We start from the raw sequence: 16552 nt of genomic DNA on the forward strand, positions 1-16552 counted from the left end.
TGATCGATTGGGTACAGGATGGATGCAGTGAATGGCCTCTGCCTGTGTTGTCAGGTTTACTGTGTGTGTGAGTATGTGTGTGTGTGAGTATGTGTGTGTGTGTGCGCGGTGTGCACGCGCATGTGCATGTACGTGTGTGTGTGTGTGTGTGTGTGAGTGAGTGAGAGTGTGTGCGTGTGTGTGTGTTTATGTGCGTGTGCGTGTCTGTGTTCGCGTGCGTGCGTGTGTGTGTGCATGTGCGTGTGTGCATGTACGTGTGTGTGTGTGAGTGTGCATGTGCGTGTGTGTATGTGCGTGTGTGTATGTGTACGTGGCGAGTGTCTGCGCAGGAACACAAGAGGAAACAGTGACTGGGCTGGGATTGGGAAGCGAGGAGTTGCTGGGAATTGGGAGGGAGCTGGAAGTGAAGTGGATCTTGCAGTGACCCTGACGAAATGTTTGCTACTCACAGACATTGGCCGTTCCTTTGGGGATAGGGAGGTAGGAGCCTGCTCTCCACGGCCGCCCTTGGAAACCATTCCTGCAGCTTTCACAATCCTGGCCTGTTGTGTTGTGCTCACATTGACAGCTCAGCCTCCCGCTCTCCAGGATGCAGTTGTTGGCATGAAGATGGCACTTACACCTGGGAACAGGCAACACGAGCTGCTTCAGAACATGCTCAGCAACTTGGTTCGATAAAAGACTCTGTGCAGAGGCTGTCTGTGTCTCTTTGAGCAGCCAACAACAACACCATTTCCCTCACTGACTCACATTCACAGCAGCAGGCAGGCCTCATGCTCATTGTCTGCCGACACATTCATCATCAGACCCTCAGCAACAACAACAACTGCAGGGCAGGAGTGAGTATCATCATCAACTCAAATACCCCAGGCCCTCAAAGAAAGACCCTGCATTTATATAGCACCTGTCACAAACTCCGGGTGTCTCCTTGCATTGCAAGCTCTTTAGCACATGCTCTTCCAGAGGGTCCATGGAAATGCCAGATGTTGTTGTAGTTTTCTGCTGCTCTGAAAGGAAGCATGTACATTTATATAGCGCCATTAACAGAGTAAACGATCCCAAAGTGTTTTCCAGGAGGAATGATCAAACCTAGTTTGACATTGAACCACAGGAGGAATTATTGAGAGAGGTGACCATGACCCTGGCCAAAGTGGGCAGTTTACAGAGAATCACGTCAGGGGGAGAGAGGTGGTGAAGCAGGGAGGCTTGGGGAGGGAACAGCACAGCTCAGGAGCCAGGCAGCTGAAGGCAGGGCTGCCAATAATGAGTGAGGCCTTCACAGTTTGTGTGCAATCATTTCCTTCAGAGAATTAAAAAATCCGGAAAGAATCTAATCCAGGCAATCGTCCAAGTGAACCTGCAAACTCACGTCCATCCCAATGTATTCCTGCTGTGTTTGAGTTCCCCTCCTGTGTAACACCGAGAGACATTTCATTGTGTGGAAGGTGCTATAGAGAGGCACATTGTTGTTGTTTAGTAGTTGTGATTTAGTGAGGGCTCAAGTGTTTCAGTGTGTGAACAGTTTGCTCAGTGAGTCTGTGCTGATAATATCCAGTCGTTCTTTAACTCAGCACAAAGCCTCCGAATCTGCAGACCGTCCCCTGCATATTTTGCAAGTTGGCAGTTCTGGGTAAATTTTACTAAACTAAGCAAAATGCAGACTGTTCCTTGGAGGGAGTTGAAGGGCAGCATCAACATTTTACTGCTGCAGTTCTCTCATTAGTGGTTGAAGCTTCTCCTGCACTAAAACCTCGGGTGAGTCTCCCAGCAGCTGGCTCTAGAATAATGAACTAATGGTTACCAGTCCTGGAGAGAGTGAGATGGTGGGGTGAAGTGTTCACTTTTCCGACTGAATGTAGGTTCCACACACAGGGAGGCGTTCTGTCAGAATCGTTCACAACATCAGCAGCAGCTTTCAGTAATTAAACAGGAACGTTTGGGGAAAACGGGGCGATTAGGAAGCGGGATAAACTGAATAGAGCTCTCATGGAGCTAGGACAGACTGAGGGGCTGATTGGCCTTCCCCAGAGCTGCCTGATCCTGTGACGAGATTGGGGATTGGCTGTGAGGAGAGGGCCACAGAAGATGTCCTAATGCCAAGCCTGTGGTCACACTCCTTCAGTGAACCTAGCACAGGGACACAGGACACTGCTGATTGACTACGGGAAGCAGCACAATCCATCCCTGTGAAAACACAACAGTTACCAAGGGTTCACAGCAGCTGCTCTGAGCAAAGGGAGAAAAAGGAGCGGAGGGATCTTGGGGTTCAAGCCCATAGCTCCCTGACAGTGACCACAAAAGGTGGTAAGGAAGGCATGTGGCATGCCTGGCATTATTGGCCAGGGAGGTGAGTGCAAGAGTCAGGATGTCATGTTGCAGCTTGATAAGACTTGGGTTAGGCTACACTTAGAGTATTGTGTTCATTTCTGGTCACTGCATCACAGGAAGGATGTGGGGGCTTTGGAGAGGGTGCAGAAGAGGTTTACCAGGATATTGCCTGGATTAGAGGGTGTGAACGATAAAGAAAGGCTGGAAAAACTCAGGTCGGCTTCTCTTGAGTGGCAGAGGCTGAGGGGAGGCTTGATAGAAGTTTATAAAATCATGAGACGTATAGATAGTGATGGCAGTCAGAATCTTTCTCCCAGAATTCAAACATCTGAAACTAGGGGGTGTGCATTTAAGTTGAGAGGGGAAACACTCAAGGGAGATGTGAGGGGCAGGTTTTTTACACAGAGAGTGTCGGGAGTCTGCAACACACTGGCAGCGGTGGTGGTGGGTGCAGATATGAAAGGGGCATTTCAGAGACTTTTAGGTAAGTACATGCCTATGGGATGAATGGAGGGATATGGACCAAGGGCAGGCAGAAGGGGTTAGTTTAATTTGGGCCGAATGGCCTGTTCTTGTGCTGTACAGTTCCATGTTCTATGTCCAATCTATGTTCTATGAACAATCTGTGATCTTCTGGGAAACTCCCAGAGAGAGTGATCCAATCCAGATGTGAGCCCTGAGAGGGGGACTCCAGATGTTGTCCCTGGGAGATCATCCCAGGAGGTATGAATCCCAACAATTTCCCTTAAGGATTTCCACAAGCACTGTAATGTCACTTCCCAACATTAACCTATAGGATGCTTCCAGATGTTTCTAGCCAGACAGTCACCCCAGAATTATTCCCAGGAATTGGGAATCTGGATGTTTCAGGACCCAGCAGTGCTCCAGATGTTAATATGAGACAGTAATTACCCTTTCAATGTTCATCCTGAGTTTCCCCAAGATGGAGACCCCAATATCATTTTGATAGTCTCCCCAATGGCCACCAGATGGTGATCCTAATGCCACACATCCACAAATGATCCTTGGATACTTCTTGCAGATGTTTCCCCCAGATGTTTCCCCTGCTATTTCCCTGAGATATTCCCTCTGACATACCTTCCAGTTTATCCCACCCCCAGATGTTTCCCTGGTACCATCCTTTTATTCCCCCAGATGTTATCCTGTGTGTTGCCTGAGATCATTCCCCGAGATACCCCCTCATATTTCCCCCGCAGGTGTGTCCCCTGATTTTTCCCACAGATATTTCCACCAGATGTTACCCCTAGATATTGCCCCTGGTGCTACCCCCAGGTATACCCCTGATATTCCCCCCAGATATCCTCCCTATTATTTCTCCAGATGTTTCCCCAATTTAAGCACAGATATCCCCTGATATTCCCCCCAGATGTTGCCCCAATATACACACAGATGTTACCCAGATTTTGCCACTAATATACCCCTGATATGCCCCCCCCACTGGGTGTTTCTCCTCATATCCCCCCGAAAGTCCTCCCGGTTGTTGCTCCTGATACGTCCCAAGGTTTTGCCCAGGTGTTGCCGCCGATATCCACTGATATTCTCCCCAGATGTTGCACCTGGTATTCCCCAGATGTTGACCTTCAAATCCCCTCCAGACATCCCCCCGACATCCCCCCAGATGTTGCCCCTGATATCCACTGATATTCTCCCCAGATGTTGCCCCGATATTCCCCAGATGTTGACCTTCATATCCCCTCCAGACACCCCCCTGACATTCCCACCAGATGTTGCCCCAATATTCCCCAGATGTTGACCTTCATATCCCGTCCAGACATCCCCCTGACATTCCCCCCAGATGTTTCCCCGATATCCACTGGCAATCCCCCCAGATGTTGCCCCGATATTCCCCCAGATGTTTCCCCGATATCCACTGACATTCCCCCCAGATGTCGCCCCGATATTCCCCAGATGTTGCCCCGATATCCACTGACATCCCCACCAGATGATGCCCTGATATTCCCCAGATGTTGCCCCGATATCCACTGACATTCCCCCCAGATGTTGCCCCGATATTCCCCAGATGTTGCCCCGATATCCCCTGACATTTCCCCCAGATGGTGCCCCAATATTCCCCAGATGTTGCCCCGATATTCCCTGACATTCCCCCCAGATGTTGCCCCTGATATTCCCTGACATTCCCCCCAGATGTTGCCCCTGATATCCCCTGACATTCCCCCCAGATGTTGCCCTGATATTCCCCAGATGTTGCCCCGATATCCCCTGACATTCCCCCCAGATGTTGCCCCGATATCCCCTGACATTCCCCCCAGATGTTGCCCCTGATATCCCCTGATATTCCCCCCAGATGTTGCCCTGACATTCCCCCCAGATGTTGCCACGATATCCCCTGACATTCCCCCCAGATGTTGCCCCGATATCCACTGACATTCCCTCCAGATGTTGCCCCAATGTTCTCCCCAGATGTTGCCCCCGATATTCCCCCAGGTGTTGCCCCGATATCCCCTGACATTCCCCCCAGATGTTGCCCTGACATTCCCCCCAGATGTTGCCCCCATGCAGTCGCCCCACCCACCCCGGTCCCAGGACTCCGATGGCGGAGGGTTGTGAAGGTCTCACCTGCCCCTGATGTCCAGGTTGGAGATGGCATAGAAGTACCTGGAGAGGTTGTGAGGGTCGACACTGGTGGGGCCTGTAGCAGGCCGGAGGAGCCGCAGCCTCAGGTCAGTCACAGTGAAGAAGTCCCTCAGCTCCTTGGTAGTGTCCAAGTGGCTGTACAGGGAGGCCATATCACGGAGCCAGGGTCCCCCAAACAGGGCAAACCGCGCCTGGATCTCAAATCGCACCGTCTTCTCCAGCTTCCACACATAGCCCCGAGAATACTCCTCGGTGCAGATAATGTCCAGGACGGAAGTGACACTCAGATCCCGCGCTCTCCGAGATTCCATGCCAAAGGAACTGAGGCAGTCGGCTGCGTAGAACTGGTATGGCTGCCACGTTCGTCCATGATCGAGCGATTTCTCCAGCACCATCTGCTCTGGCCGGCCTGACTCAAAGGTGATGATAATATCCTCGGTCAGCTCGACGCTCTTACCCCAGGACAGGGTCAGATTGACCACCAGAGGCTCCGGGAACTGCCTCCATGAGACACTTTGCCAAAAGGTGTTTGGGACCCGGCCCTCATCATCCACCATTAGCTCGGGGGGGTGTGCGAGCTCAGGCGTGCGAGCGTCACACTCATTGTTGCACATGTACGGGTTCTCCTGGAAACAGCAACCAGAATGGCACGGCGTTAGGTACAGGGTAAAACTCCCTCTACACTGTGTCCCCCATCAAACACTCCCAGGGACAGCGTTAGGTCATGTAAAGCTTTTTCTACGCCCTGTTCAATAGCCATCCCTGTAGTGACGTCTCGGGAAAAGCTGAATGATTGTGTGCATGCCTTATCAGACTGCACTGTGCAGTGGGCAGTCAGACAGCTCCAGAGTGATACTGCTGCTGTGCCGGTGATGGATGCCAGCTCTCTGACTAAACATAGCTTCACACCATAAAATATTAACAGACTGGAATTATAAAGCAGCGCAGGATTGGGAAAAGAGATCTTCAATCTCATGCTGTCCTCACTGGGAATTTTTCCCTGTCTCCAAGTGATTCCCCATACAATTATCGGAAACAGGAACAGGATGAGGCCATTCAGCCTATTGATCATGACCTTGGGGTTTCACCCCCACATTCCTCCCCTACCCCACCCCCACCCCCCCGCCCCTTGCTGTCTCTCAATTCCCAGAATCTGCCAAAACCTCTCAGGCCCAAACTAACATCAGTAAAATGATGGAAATGGCTGAACCCACTGTGCGGGGGCTTCCACACATCAACAACACTCTGAGGGAAGGACTTGTTCCTTACCTCACTCCGAATGATTGGACCCTGATCCGAAGAGTGGACCCAGCATTTTGATTTGCTTCCCAGTGGAAAAGTCTCTCAGCAGCTGCCCAATCAAATTGCTGCAGAATCTCTTATGTTTCAACAAGATCCCCTCTCAGTCTTTAAACTAAATTCTACGTTATTCACCTTCCTAATGCTATCTTCCTGTGTTCTTTCATGACAACACCCAATTCTCTCAGAACGTCAAGCTTCACACTTTAAAAAATACTTGCCTTTTCTATCCTTATGATATCACATCCCCCTGTTAAAATCTATTTGCCCACTCACTGATGCTCTCAGTATCTCTTTGCACCGTCTCTGTGTGCTGCCCACAGCTTACCTTTCCAACCAGCTTTGTGTTAACAGTAAACATCAAGACATTACCCTCGGTCTCTTCATTTCGATAATCAATATCGATCGGAAATAGCTGAGGTCCCAGCACTGATCCCTGTCACACTCCAGTCCTCACATCCTGACAATTTCAAAATGCCCCCTTTATTCACGCTCTCTGTTTTCTGTCTGGTAACCAGTCCTTCATTGCAGACTAACATATTACCTGTAACTCCATGGGTCCCTGTCTTTCCTGTTATGGGATTTTGTGGCACTGTACTGGCCTTGTTAGAAATCATTATACATTACATTTACTTGCTCCCCTTCACCTACCTTCCCCAGCTCCTCCCGAAGAGCACACTCATCGGGTGTCCCTATTGTAAAAACAAGTTGATTTGTTCGAACCAATGTCTGCTTTTCGAAGTGCACCATTAACAGGTAAGAATTGAACCTGGTGTTTTCCCAATAACTGATGTCAGGAAATTGTTTTGTTTTCCCACGAATTCTCCCATTTTCTCCCACATCATTCTCTGAGCCATGTGTTTAGAACATAGAACATAGAACATAGAACAGTACAGCACAGAACAGGCCCTTCAGCCCACAATGTTGTGCCGACCATTGATCCTCATGGATGCACCCTCAAATTTCTGTGACCATATGCATGTCCAGCAGTCTCTTAAATGACCCCAATGACCTTGCTTCCACAACTGCTGCCGGCAACGCATTCCATGCTCTCACAACTCTCTGCGTAAAGAACCTGCCTCTGGCATCCCCTCTATACTTTCCACCAACCAGCTTAAAACTATGACCCCTCGTGCTAGCCATTTCTGCCCTGGGAAATAGTCTCTGGCTATCGACTCTATCTATGCCTCTCATTATCTTGTATACCTCAATTAGGTCCCCTCTCCTCCTCCTTTTCTCCAATGAAAAGAGACCGAGCTCAGTCAACCTCTCTTCATAAGATAAGCCCTCCAGTCCAGGCAGCATCCTGGTAAACCTCCTCTGAACCCTCTCCAAAGCATCCACATCTTTCCTATAATAGGGCGCCCAGAACTGGACGCAGATTTACCTCTTTAATTTTGTTGACCCTGTGTCTATTTGCTCGTGGCTCAGGTAGTAATCTGGAGATTATTTCTTTTCTCCAACACCAGGAACATACCAATCTGGCCAACTGATTGGTTACAAGCAAACTCAGTTAATAACATTGCTGACAGCAAAAGGTGAGGTAGGGAGAGGGGGGCGGGAATGAATCAGAATGGAGTTGGAGGGGAGGATACAGCACTGAATCCCCCCACGGTGCCCACAGCTCTCTAAAAGCAACAAGAGCATTGACGGACACCGTGTGCTCCTTCCCCAAGGACCCCCAGGTTCGAACAAAACTGTAGAAGAGGGGCAGATGCTCAGCAGGAATGACACCCTTCACGGCCCACTGCCTGAGCCTGTTAATCTGGAGATTATTACCTTCCTGGTTCCGCCTTGTAATTTAGCCCCGAGCTGCTCACATTCCCTCAACAGAACACTTTCCTCTTTCTAACTGTATTGCTGGTGTGTGCAGGCATCGCGATGGATTCAGCGCTGTAAAGGTACAAACTGAGACATCCTGAGGATGAGATACACTGCTCCTCCCATCATCAACAACAGAGTGTATCAGCCCAAACTCCTTTTGGAAATGATCAGAGCTCCCCTGTTCAGGATGACTCTGTGATAGAAGTGGAGAGGGTGGCAATACAGAGAGATAATCGAGATAAATGAATCTGTGAATGCTGCAGCATTAACTGAAAGCTTTAGGTACAGCTGCATATTGCAACAGGTTATTTTTAATTCCCATGTAAATTGAATCAACTGAAGGTTACAGGCAGAAGCCTGAAGCCGGGTCAATTCTGAATGAATTCTCCAACACTTCAGATCTGAAGGGCTCCTGAATTGATCTGCACTCTGTACAAAACAACCAGTCCCGTGACACACAGTTACAGCTAACAGCTTGATAAAATTTTACTGTTCAAACAGACAGTAATCTCGAAGGGAATCAATGCTGGGAGCAAGCTGTGACCCCTAACTGGGAGAGTGGGGTAAAACTCAGAGACTCTGTCACTGTCTCCCTCCACCACTCCCAGCTATCTCTGATTGTCAATCCTGAACTCTCACACATATCCCCAATGATTTCTGCTTTATTATCCTCCTCAGAACAATCTGCGTCCGGGCCACCTCCACACTCCATCGTTCCAATATTCTCCGGCTCAGTCTCTCATCTCAATGCTCCACAAACGTTAGTTCCTCCCGAACTCTGCTGTTTGTAACAAACACTTGCCAGGTCCCGTTCACCCATTACCCCATCTGCTCCCTGGCAAACACAGTCTGCAGCCCCTACACCCTCTCCCTATCTCGGTAAACTCCTCCAGCCTCTCCACCGACTCCCTATCTCTGTAACCCCCTCCACCCCCTATATCCCCTCCCTATCTCTGTAACACCCTCCAGCCCCTACACCCCCTCCCTGTCTCTGTAACCTCCTCCACCCACTATATCTCCTCCCTATCCCTGTAACCTCCTCTAGCCCCAACACCTCTCCCTATCTCTGTAACCTCCTCAAGCCCATACACCCCCTCCCTGTCTCTGTAACCCCCTCCAGTCCCTACACCCCCGCCCTTTCTCTGTAACCCCCTCCAGCCACTACATCCCCTCCCTATCTTTGTAACTGCTTCCAGCTGCTACACCCCCTCCCTGTCTCTGTAACTCCCTCCAGTCCCTACACCCCCGCCCTTTCTCTGTAACCCCCTCCAGCCCCTACACCCCCTCCCTATCTTTGTAACTGCCTCCAGCCCCTACACCCCCTCCCTATCTCTGTAACATCCTCTAAACCCTACTCGCCTCCCTATCTGTGTAGCTTCTTCCCGCCCCTAGTCTCCAACCGACCTCGGTGACCATATCCAGGCCCTACTCCCCTCCCTATTTCTGCAACCTGCTCCAAGATCTCTGCCTCCCTCTAATTCCGGGATTTGCATAATCCTGATTTAAATCGCTCCACCATTGAAGGCTGTGCCAGTCCTAAACACCAGAATTCACTCCCTGACTGTCGCCACCTTCTCTCGCTCTGTCCTCATTTAAAATGCTCCTCAAACTTCCATATATGAACTGGTCTTCTCCATGGACATCTCCATGGTTGGGTCACAATCATTTTACTGTCTTTTGCTGTCCTTCCAGTCAGTTTGGCCTTTTAACACCATAAATGTGCCATAGAAATGCAGGCCTTTGTCGGTATGAGTGAAGAACAACCATCCCGAGCAGAGAAGCAACAAGTAACTGATGCCTTTGTCTCAATCAGAACAGAAAAGGTAACATTTCACCAGAATGGCCCTATGTTCCGGAGGCTGTCAGTGTCACACTGCACACCGACAGCAGCACCTCACTATCAGTGTCACACTGCACACCGACAGCAGCACCTCACTGTCAGTGTCACACTGCACACCGACAGCAGCACCTCACTGTCAGTGTCACACTGCACACCGACAGCAGCACCTCACTGTCAGTGTCACACTGCACACCGACAGCAGCACCTCACTGTCAGTGTCACACTGCACACCGACAGCAGCACCTCACTGTCAGTGTCACACTGCACACCGACAGCAGCACCTCACCGTCAGTGTCACACTGCACACCGACAGCAGCACCTCACTGTCAGTGTCACACTGCACACCGACAGCAGCACCTCACTGTCAGTGTCACACTGCACACCGACAGCAGCACCTCACTGTCAGTGTCACACTGCACACCGACAGCAGCACCTCACCGTCAGTGTCAAACTGCACACCGACAGCAGCAACTCACCGTCAGTGTCACACTGCACACCGACAGCAGCACCTCACTGTCAGTGTCACGCTGCACACCGACAGCAGCACCTCACTGTCAGTGTCACACTGCACACCGACAGCAGCACCTCACTGTCAGTGTCACACTGCACACCGACAGCAGCACCTCACTATCAGTGTCACACTGCACACCGACAGCAGCACCTCACTGTCAGTGTCACACTGCACACCGACAGCAGCACCTCACCGTCAGTGTCACACTGCACACCGACAGCAGCACCTCACCGTCAGTGTCACACTGCACACCGACAGAAGCACCTCACCGTCAGTGTCACACTGCACACCGACAGCAGCACCTCACCGTCAGTGTCACACTGCACACCGACAGCAGCACCTCACTGTCAGTGTCACACTGCACACCGACAGCAGCACCTCACCGTCAGTGTCACACTGCACACCGACAGCAGCACCTCACCGTCAGTGTCACACTGCACACCGACAGCAGCACCTCACTGTTAGTGTCACACTGCACACCGACAGCAGCACCTCACCGTCAGTGTCACACTGCACACCGACAGCAGCACCTCACCGTCAGTGTCACACTGCACACCGACAGCAGCACCTCACTGTCAGTGTCACACTGCACACCGACAGCAGCACCTCACCGTCAGTGTCACACTGCACACCGACAGCAGCACCTCACTGTCAGTGTCACACTGCACACCGACAGCAGCACCTCACTGTCAGTGTCACACTGCACACCGACAGCAGCAACTCACTGTTAGTGTCACACTGCACACCGACAGCAGCACCCCACTGTCAGTGTCACACTGCACACCGACAGCAGCACCTCACTGTTAGTGTCACACTGCACACCGACAGCAGCACCTCACCGTCAGTGTCACACTGCACACCGACAGCAGCACCTCACTGTCAGTGTCACACTGCACACCGACAGCAGCACCTCATCGTCAGTGTCACACTGCACACCGACAGCAGCACCTCACTGTCAGTGTCACACTGCACACCGACAGCAGCACCTCACTGTCAGTGTCACACTGCACGCCGACAGCAGCACCTCACTGTCAGTGTCACACTGCACACCGACAGCAGCACCTCACCGTCAGTGTCACACTGCACACCGACAGCAGCACCTCACTGTCAGTGTCACACTGCACACCGACAGAAGCACCTCACTGTCAGTGTCACACTGCACACCGACAGCAGCACCTCACCGTCAGTGTCACACTGCACACCGACAGCAGCACCTCACCGTCAGTGTCACACTGCACACCGACAGTAGCACCTCACTGTCAGTGTCACACTGCACACCGACAGCAGCACCTCACCGTCAGTGTCACACTGCACACCGACAGAAGCACCTCACTGTCAGTGTCACACTGCACACCGACAGCAGCACCTCACTATCAGTGTCACACTGCACACCGACAGCAGCACCTCACCGTCAGTGTCACACTGCACACCGACAGCAGCACCTCACTGTTAGTGTCACACTGCACACCGACAGCAGCACCTCACTGTCAGTGTCACACTGCACACCGACAGCAGCACCTCACCGTCAGTGTCACACTGCACACCGACAGCAGCACCTCACTGTCAGTGTCACACTGCACACCGACAGCAGCACCTCACTGTCAGTGTCACACTGCACACCGACAACAGCACCTCACTGTCAGTGTCACACTGCACACCGACAGCAGCACCTCACTGTCAGTGTCACACTGCACACCGACAGCAGCACCTCACCGTCAGTGTCACACTGCACACCGACAGCAGCACCTCACCGTCAGTGTCACACTGCACACCGACAGCAGCACCTCACCGTCAGTGTCACACTGCACACCGACAGCAGCACCTCACCGTCAGTGTCACACTGCACACCGACATCAGCACCTCACCGTCAGTGTCACACTGCACACCGACAGCAGCACCTCACCGTCAGTGTCACACTGCACACCGACAGCAGCACCTCACTGTCAGTGTCACACTGCACACCGACAGCAGCACCTCACCGTCAGTGTCACACTGCACACCGACAGCAGCACCTAACTGTCAGTGTCACACTGCACACCGACAGCAGCACCTCACTGTCAGTGTCACACTGCACACCGACAACAGCACCTCACTGTCAGTGTCACACTGCACACCGACAGCAGCACCTCACTATCAGTGTCACACTGCACACCGACAGCAGCACCTCACTGTCAGTGTCACACTGCACACCGACAGCAGCACCTCACCGTCAGTGTCACACTGCACACCGACAGCAGCACCTCACCGTCAGTGTCACACTGCACACCGACAGCAGCACCTCACCGTCAGTGTCACACTGCACACCGACAGCAGCACCTCACCGGCAGTGTCACACTGCACACCGACAGCAGCACCTCACCGTCAGTGTCACACTGCACACCGACAGCAGCACCTCACCGTCAGTGTCACACTGCACACCGACAGCAGCACCTCACCGTCAGTGTCACACTGCACACCGACAGCAGCACCTCACCGTCAGTGTCACACTGCACACCGACAGCAGCACCTCACCGTCAGTGTCACACTGCACACCGACAGCAGCACCTCACCGTCAGTGTCACACTGCACACCGACAGCAGCACCTCACCGTCAGTGTCACACTGCACACCGACAGCAGCAGCTCACCGTCAGTGTCACACTGCACACCGACAGCAGCACCTCACCGTCAGTGTCACACTGCACACCGACAGCAGCACCTCACCGTCAGTGTCACACTGCACACCGACAGCAGCACCTCACTGTCAGTGTCACACTGCACACCGACAGCAGCACCTCACTGTCAGTGTCACACTGCACACCGACAGCAGCACCTCACTGTTAGTGTCACACTGCACACCGACAGCAGCACCTCACTGTCATTGTCACACTGCACACCGACAGCAGCACCTCACCGTCAGTGTCACACTGCACACCGACAGCAGCACCTCACTGTTAGTGTCACACTGCACACCGACAGCAGCACCTCACTGTCAGTGTCACACTGCACACCGACAGCAGCACCTCACCGTCAGTGTCACGCTGCACACCGACAGCAGCACCTCACTGTCAGTGTCACACTGCACACCGACAGCAGCACCTCACTGTTAGTGTCACACTGCACACCGACAGCAGCACCTCACTGTTAGTGTCACAATGCACACCGACAGAAGCACCTCACTGTCAGTGTCACACTGCACACCGACAGCAGCACCTCACTGTCAGTGTCACACTGCACACCGACAGCAGCACCTCACCGTCAGTGTCACACTGCACACCGACAGAAGCACCTCACCGTCAGTGTCACACTGCACACCGACAGCAGCACCTCACCGTCAGTGTCACACTGCACACCGACAGCAGCACCTCACTGTCAGTGTCACACTGCACACCGACAGAAGCACCTCACTGTCAGTGTCACACTGCACACCGACAGCAGAACCTCACTGTCAGTGTCACACTGCACACCGACAGCAGCACCTCACTGTCAGTGTCACACTGCACACCGACAGCAGCACCTCACTGTCAGTGTCACACTGCACACCGACAGAAGCACCTCACTGTCAGTGTCACACTGCACACCGACAGAAGCACCTCACCGTCAGTGTCACACTGCACACCGACAGCAGCACCTCACTGTTAGTGTCACACTGCACACCGACAGAAGCACCTCACTGTCAGTGTCACACTGCACACCGACAGCAGCACCTCACTGTCAGTGTCACACTGCACACCGACAGCAGCACCTCACCGTCAGTGTCACACTGCACACCGACAGAAGCACCTCACCGTCAGTGTCACACTGCACACCGACAGCAGCACCTCACCGTCAGTGTCACACTGCACACCGACAGCAGCACCTCACTGTCAGTGTCACACTGCACACCGACAGCAGCACCTCACCGTCAGTGTCACACTGCACACCGACAGCAGCACCTCACTGTCAGTGTCACACTGCACACCGACAGCAGCACCTCACTGTTAGTGTCACACTGCACACCGACAGAAGCACCTCACTGTCAGTGTCACACTGCACACCGACAGCAGCACCTCACTGTCAGTGTCACACTGCACACCGACAGCAGCACCTCACTGTTAGTGTCACACTGCACACCGACAGCAGCACCTCACCGTCAGTGTCACACTGCACACCGACAGCAGCGCCTCACCGTCAGTGTCACACTGCACACCGACAGCAGCACCTCACCGTCAGTGTCACACTGCACACCGACAGCAGCGCCTCACCGTCAGTGTCACACTGCACACCGACAGCAGCGCCTCACCGTCAGTGTCACACTGCACACCGACAGCAGCGCCTCACCGTCAGTGTCACACTGCACACCGACAGCAGCACCTCACCGTCAGTGTCACACTGCACACCGACAGCAGCACCTCACTGTCAGTGTCACACTGCACACCGACAGCAGCACCTCACCGTCAGTGTCACACTGCACACCGACAGCAGCACCTCAGGATTGATTGCCCCAAGGCAGGGTCATTACTGAGGGAGTGCCGCACTGTCAGAGGTTCAGTGCTGAGGGAGTGGGCACTGTCAGAGGGTCAGTACTGAGGGAGTGCTGCACTGTCAGAGGGTCAGTCCTGAGGGAGTGGGCACTGTCAGAGGGTCAGAACTGAGGGGGTGCCGCACTGTCGGAGGGTCAGTACTGAGGGAGTGTCACACTGTCAGAGGGTCAGTACTGAGGGAGTGCCGCACTGTCGGAGGGTCAGTACTGAGGAAGTGCCACACTGTCAGAGGGTCAGTACTGAGGGAGTGCTGCACTGTCGGAGGGTCAGTACTGAGGGAGTGCCACACTGTCAGAGGGTCAGTACTGAGGGAGTGCTGCACTGTCGGAGGGTCAGTACTGAGGGAGTGCCACACTGTCAGAGGGTCAGTACTGAGGGAGTGCTGCACTGTCGGAGGGTCAGTACTGAGGGAGTGCCGCACTGTCGGAGGGTCAGTACTAAGGGAGTGCCGCACTGTCAGAGGGTCAGTACTGAGGGAGTGCCGCACTTTTAGAGGGTCAGTATTGAGGGAGTGCCACACTGTCAGAGGGTCAGTACTGAGGGAGTGCCGCACTGTCGGAGGGTCAGTACTGAGGGAGTGCCGCACTGTCAGAGGGTCAGTGCTAAGGGAGTGCTACACTGTCAGAGGGTGAGTGCTGACGGAGCGCCGCGCTATACGGGGAAGATGATGCTGTTCAATGCCTCGTGACAGTTTCTGTGGTAATGCACTGTCTATTCATTGTCGTTCTCCTATTTGGGAGAAAATGTTTTAGGTTTTGTTTTCTGCACCCACGGAGCTTACGTTATAATCTGCGAGAAAACCACTGCCTGGGAATAATTGATTGGAGCCGTATTGTGTTGATGTTTGTTATGACATCTTTCAATTCCAAATAAGAATGTTGGGTTTGGAGGGCCAGCTGTCAAAGGCTGATTTGATAAAGATACAAACAGATACTGTCGCAAATAAATTTTAAACTAATTATGTGAAATGATCAGCTCAAACATACAGTGTACTAACACAATAGCTCGGGGAAATAGATCAATCTGTGGATACCTAACAGCGTGAAACAGTGTATTATATAAAACGGAGGGGAGTACAATGTTGGGGCAAATGCTAATAACGATTGAGAGAGTTTTCCAAACCAGCTCAGAGTGACCGAAACATTAAAGAAAATCAAAAATGTAAAGTTGAGTAAAACAGCTGAGAAAATATGTCAGCGAACAGGAAATTTTATCAGGATATAGAAAGAGGCATTAAAGATTGTCCCTTCAAGAGAGAAATGGGGGCAATTCCCTTGAGTAAGAGGAAGAAGGAGAGATATCAAACCAATACACTGTACCTGCCTTGTGGAAGACGTAATGGATGTTGCAAAATTAGAAGTAATTGAGAAATTAATTTTAACGAGGAGCTTCGAGTCATTAATGTCATCAGAGAATGAGTTTGCAAAAACTGCGCATGAAATATTCCAGATCTGCCCTGTGCCTCGAAACATATATCACCTTCCTTGTTCCAAATCGACACACAGAAATGACACACACAGAATGGGGCCATTTGGCCCACCTTGGCCATGTTTACCCAGAGACACCTAGATGTCCTTTCCAATCCCATCTTCCTGCACACGGTCCAAAGCCCGGCAGCTTACAGCATTTCAGGT

The 16552-nt window shown here is 52.4% G+C and overlaps 1 protein-coding gene across 8 annotated transcripts in view; it reads right to left on the reverse strand.

Annotated features, from left to right (window-relative positions):
• The window catches only part of LOC125456535 (netrin-G1-like), a 102367-nt gene that overhangs the window by 11532 nt on the left and 74283 nt on the right, over nt 1–16552 (reverse strand). For all 8 annotated transcript variants that reach the window (XM_059648200.1, XM_059648196.1, XM_059648197.1 and 5 more), the window contains 2 exons: nt 4927–5570; nt 450–622 (listed from right to left, as the gene is read on the reverse strand). In XM_059648200.1, the coding sequence (XP_059504183.1) occupies nt 450–622; nt 4927–5570 (817 nt within the window). The remainder of the gene's footprint in view (nt 1–449; nt 623–4926; nt 5571–16552) is intronic.

The sequence above is a fragment of the Stegostoma tigrinum genome, chromosome 8 (genome assembly GCF_030684315.1).
Source record: "Stegostoma tigrinum isolate sSteTig4 chromosome 8, sSteTig4.hap1, whole genome shotgun sequence".
Lineage (NCBI taxonomy): Eukaryota > Metazoa > Chordata > Chondrichthyes > Orectolobiformes > Stegostomatidae > Stegostoma > Stegostoma tigrinum.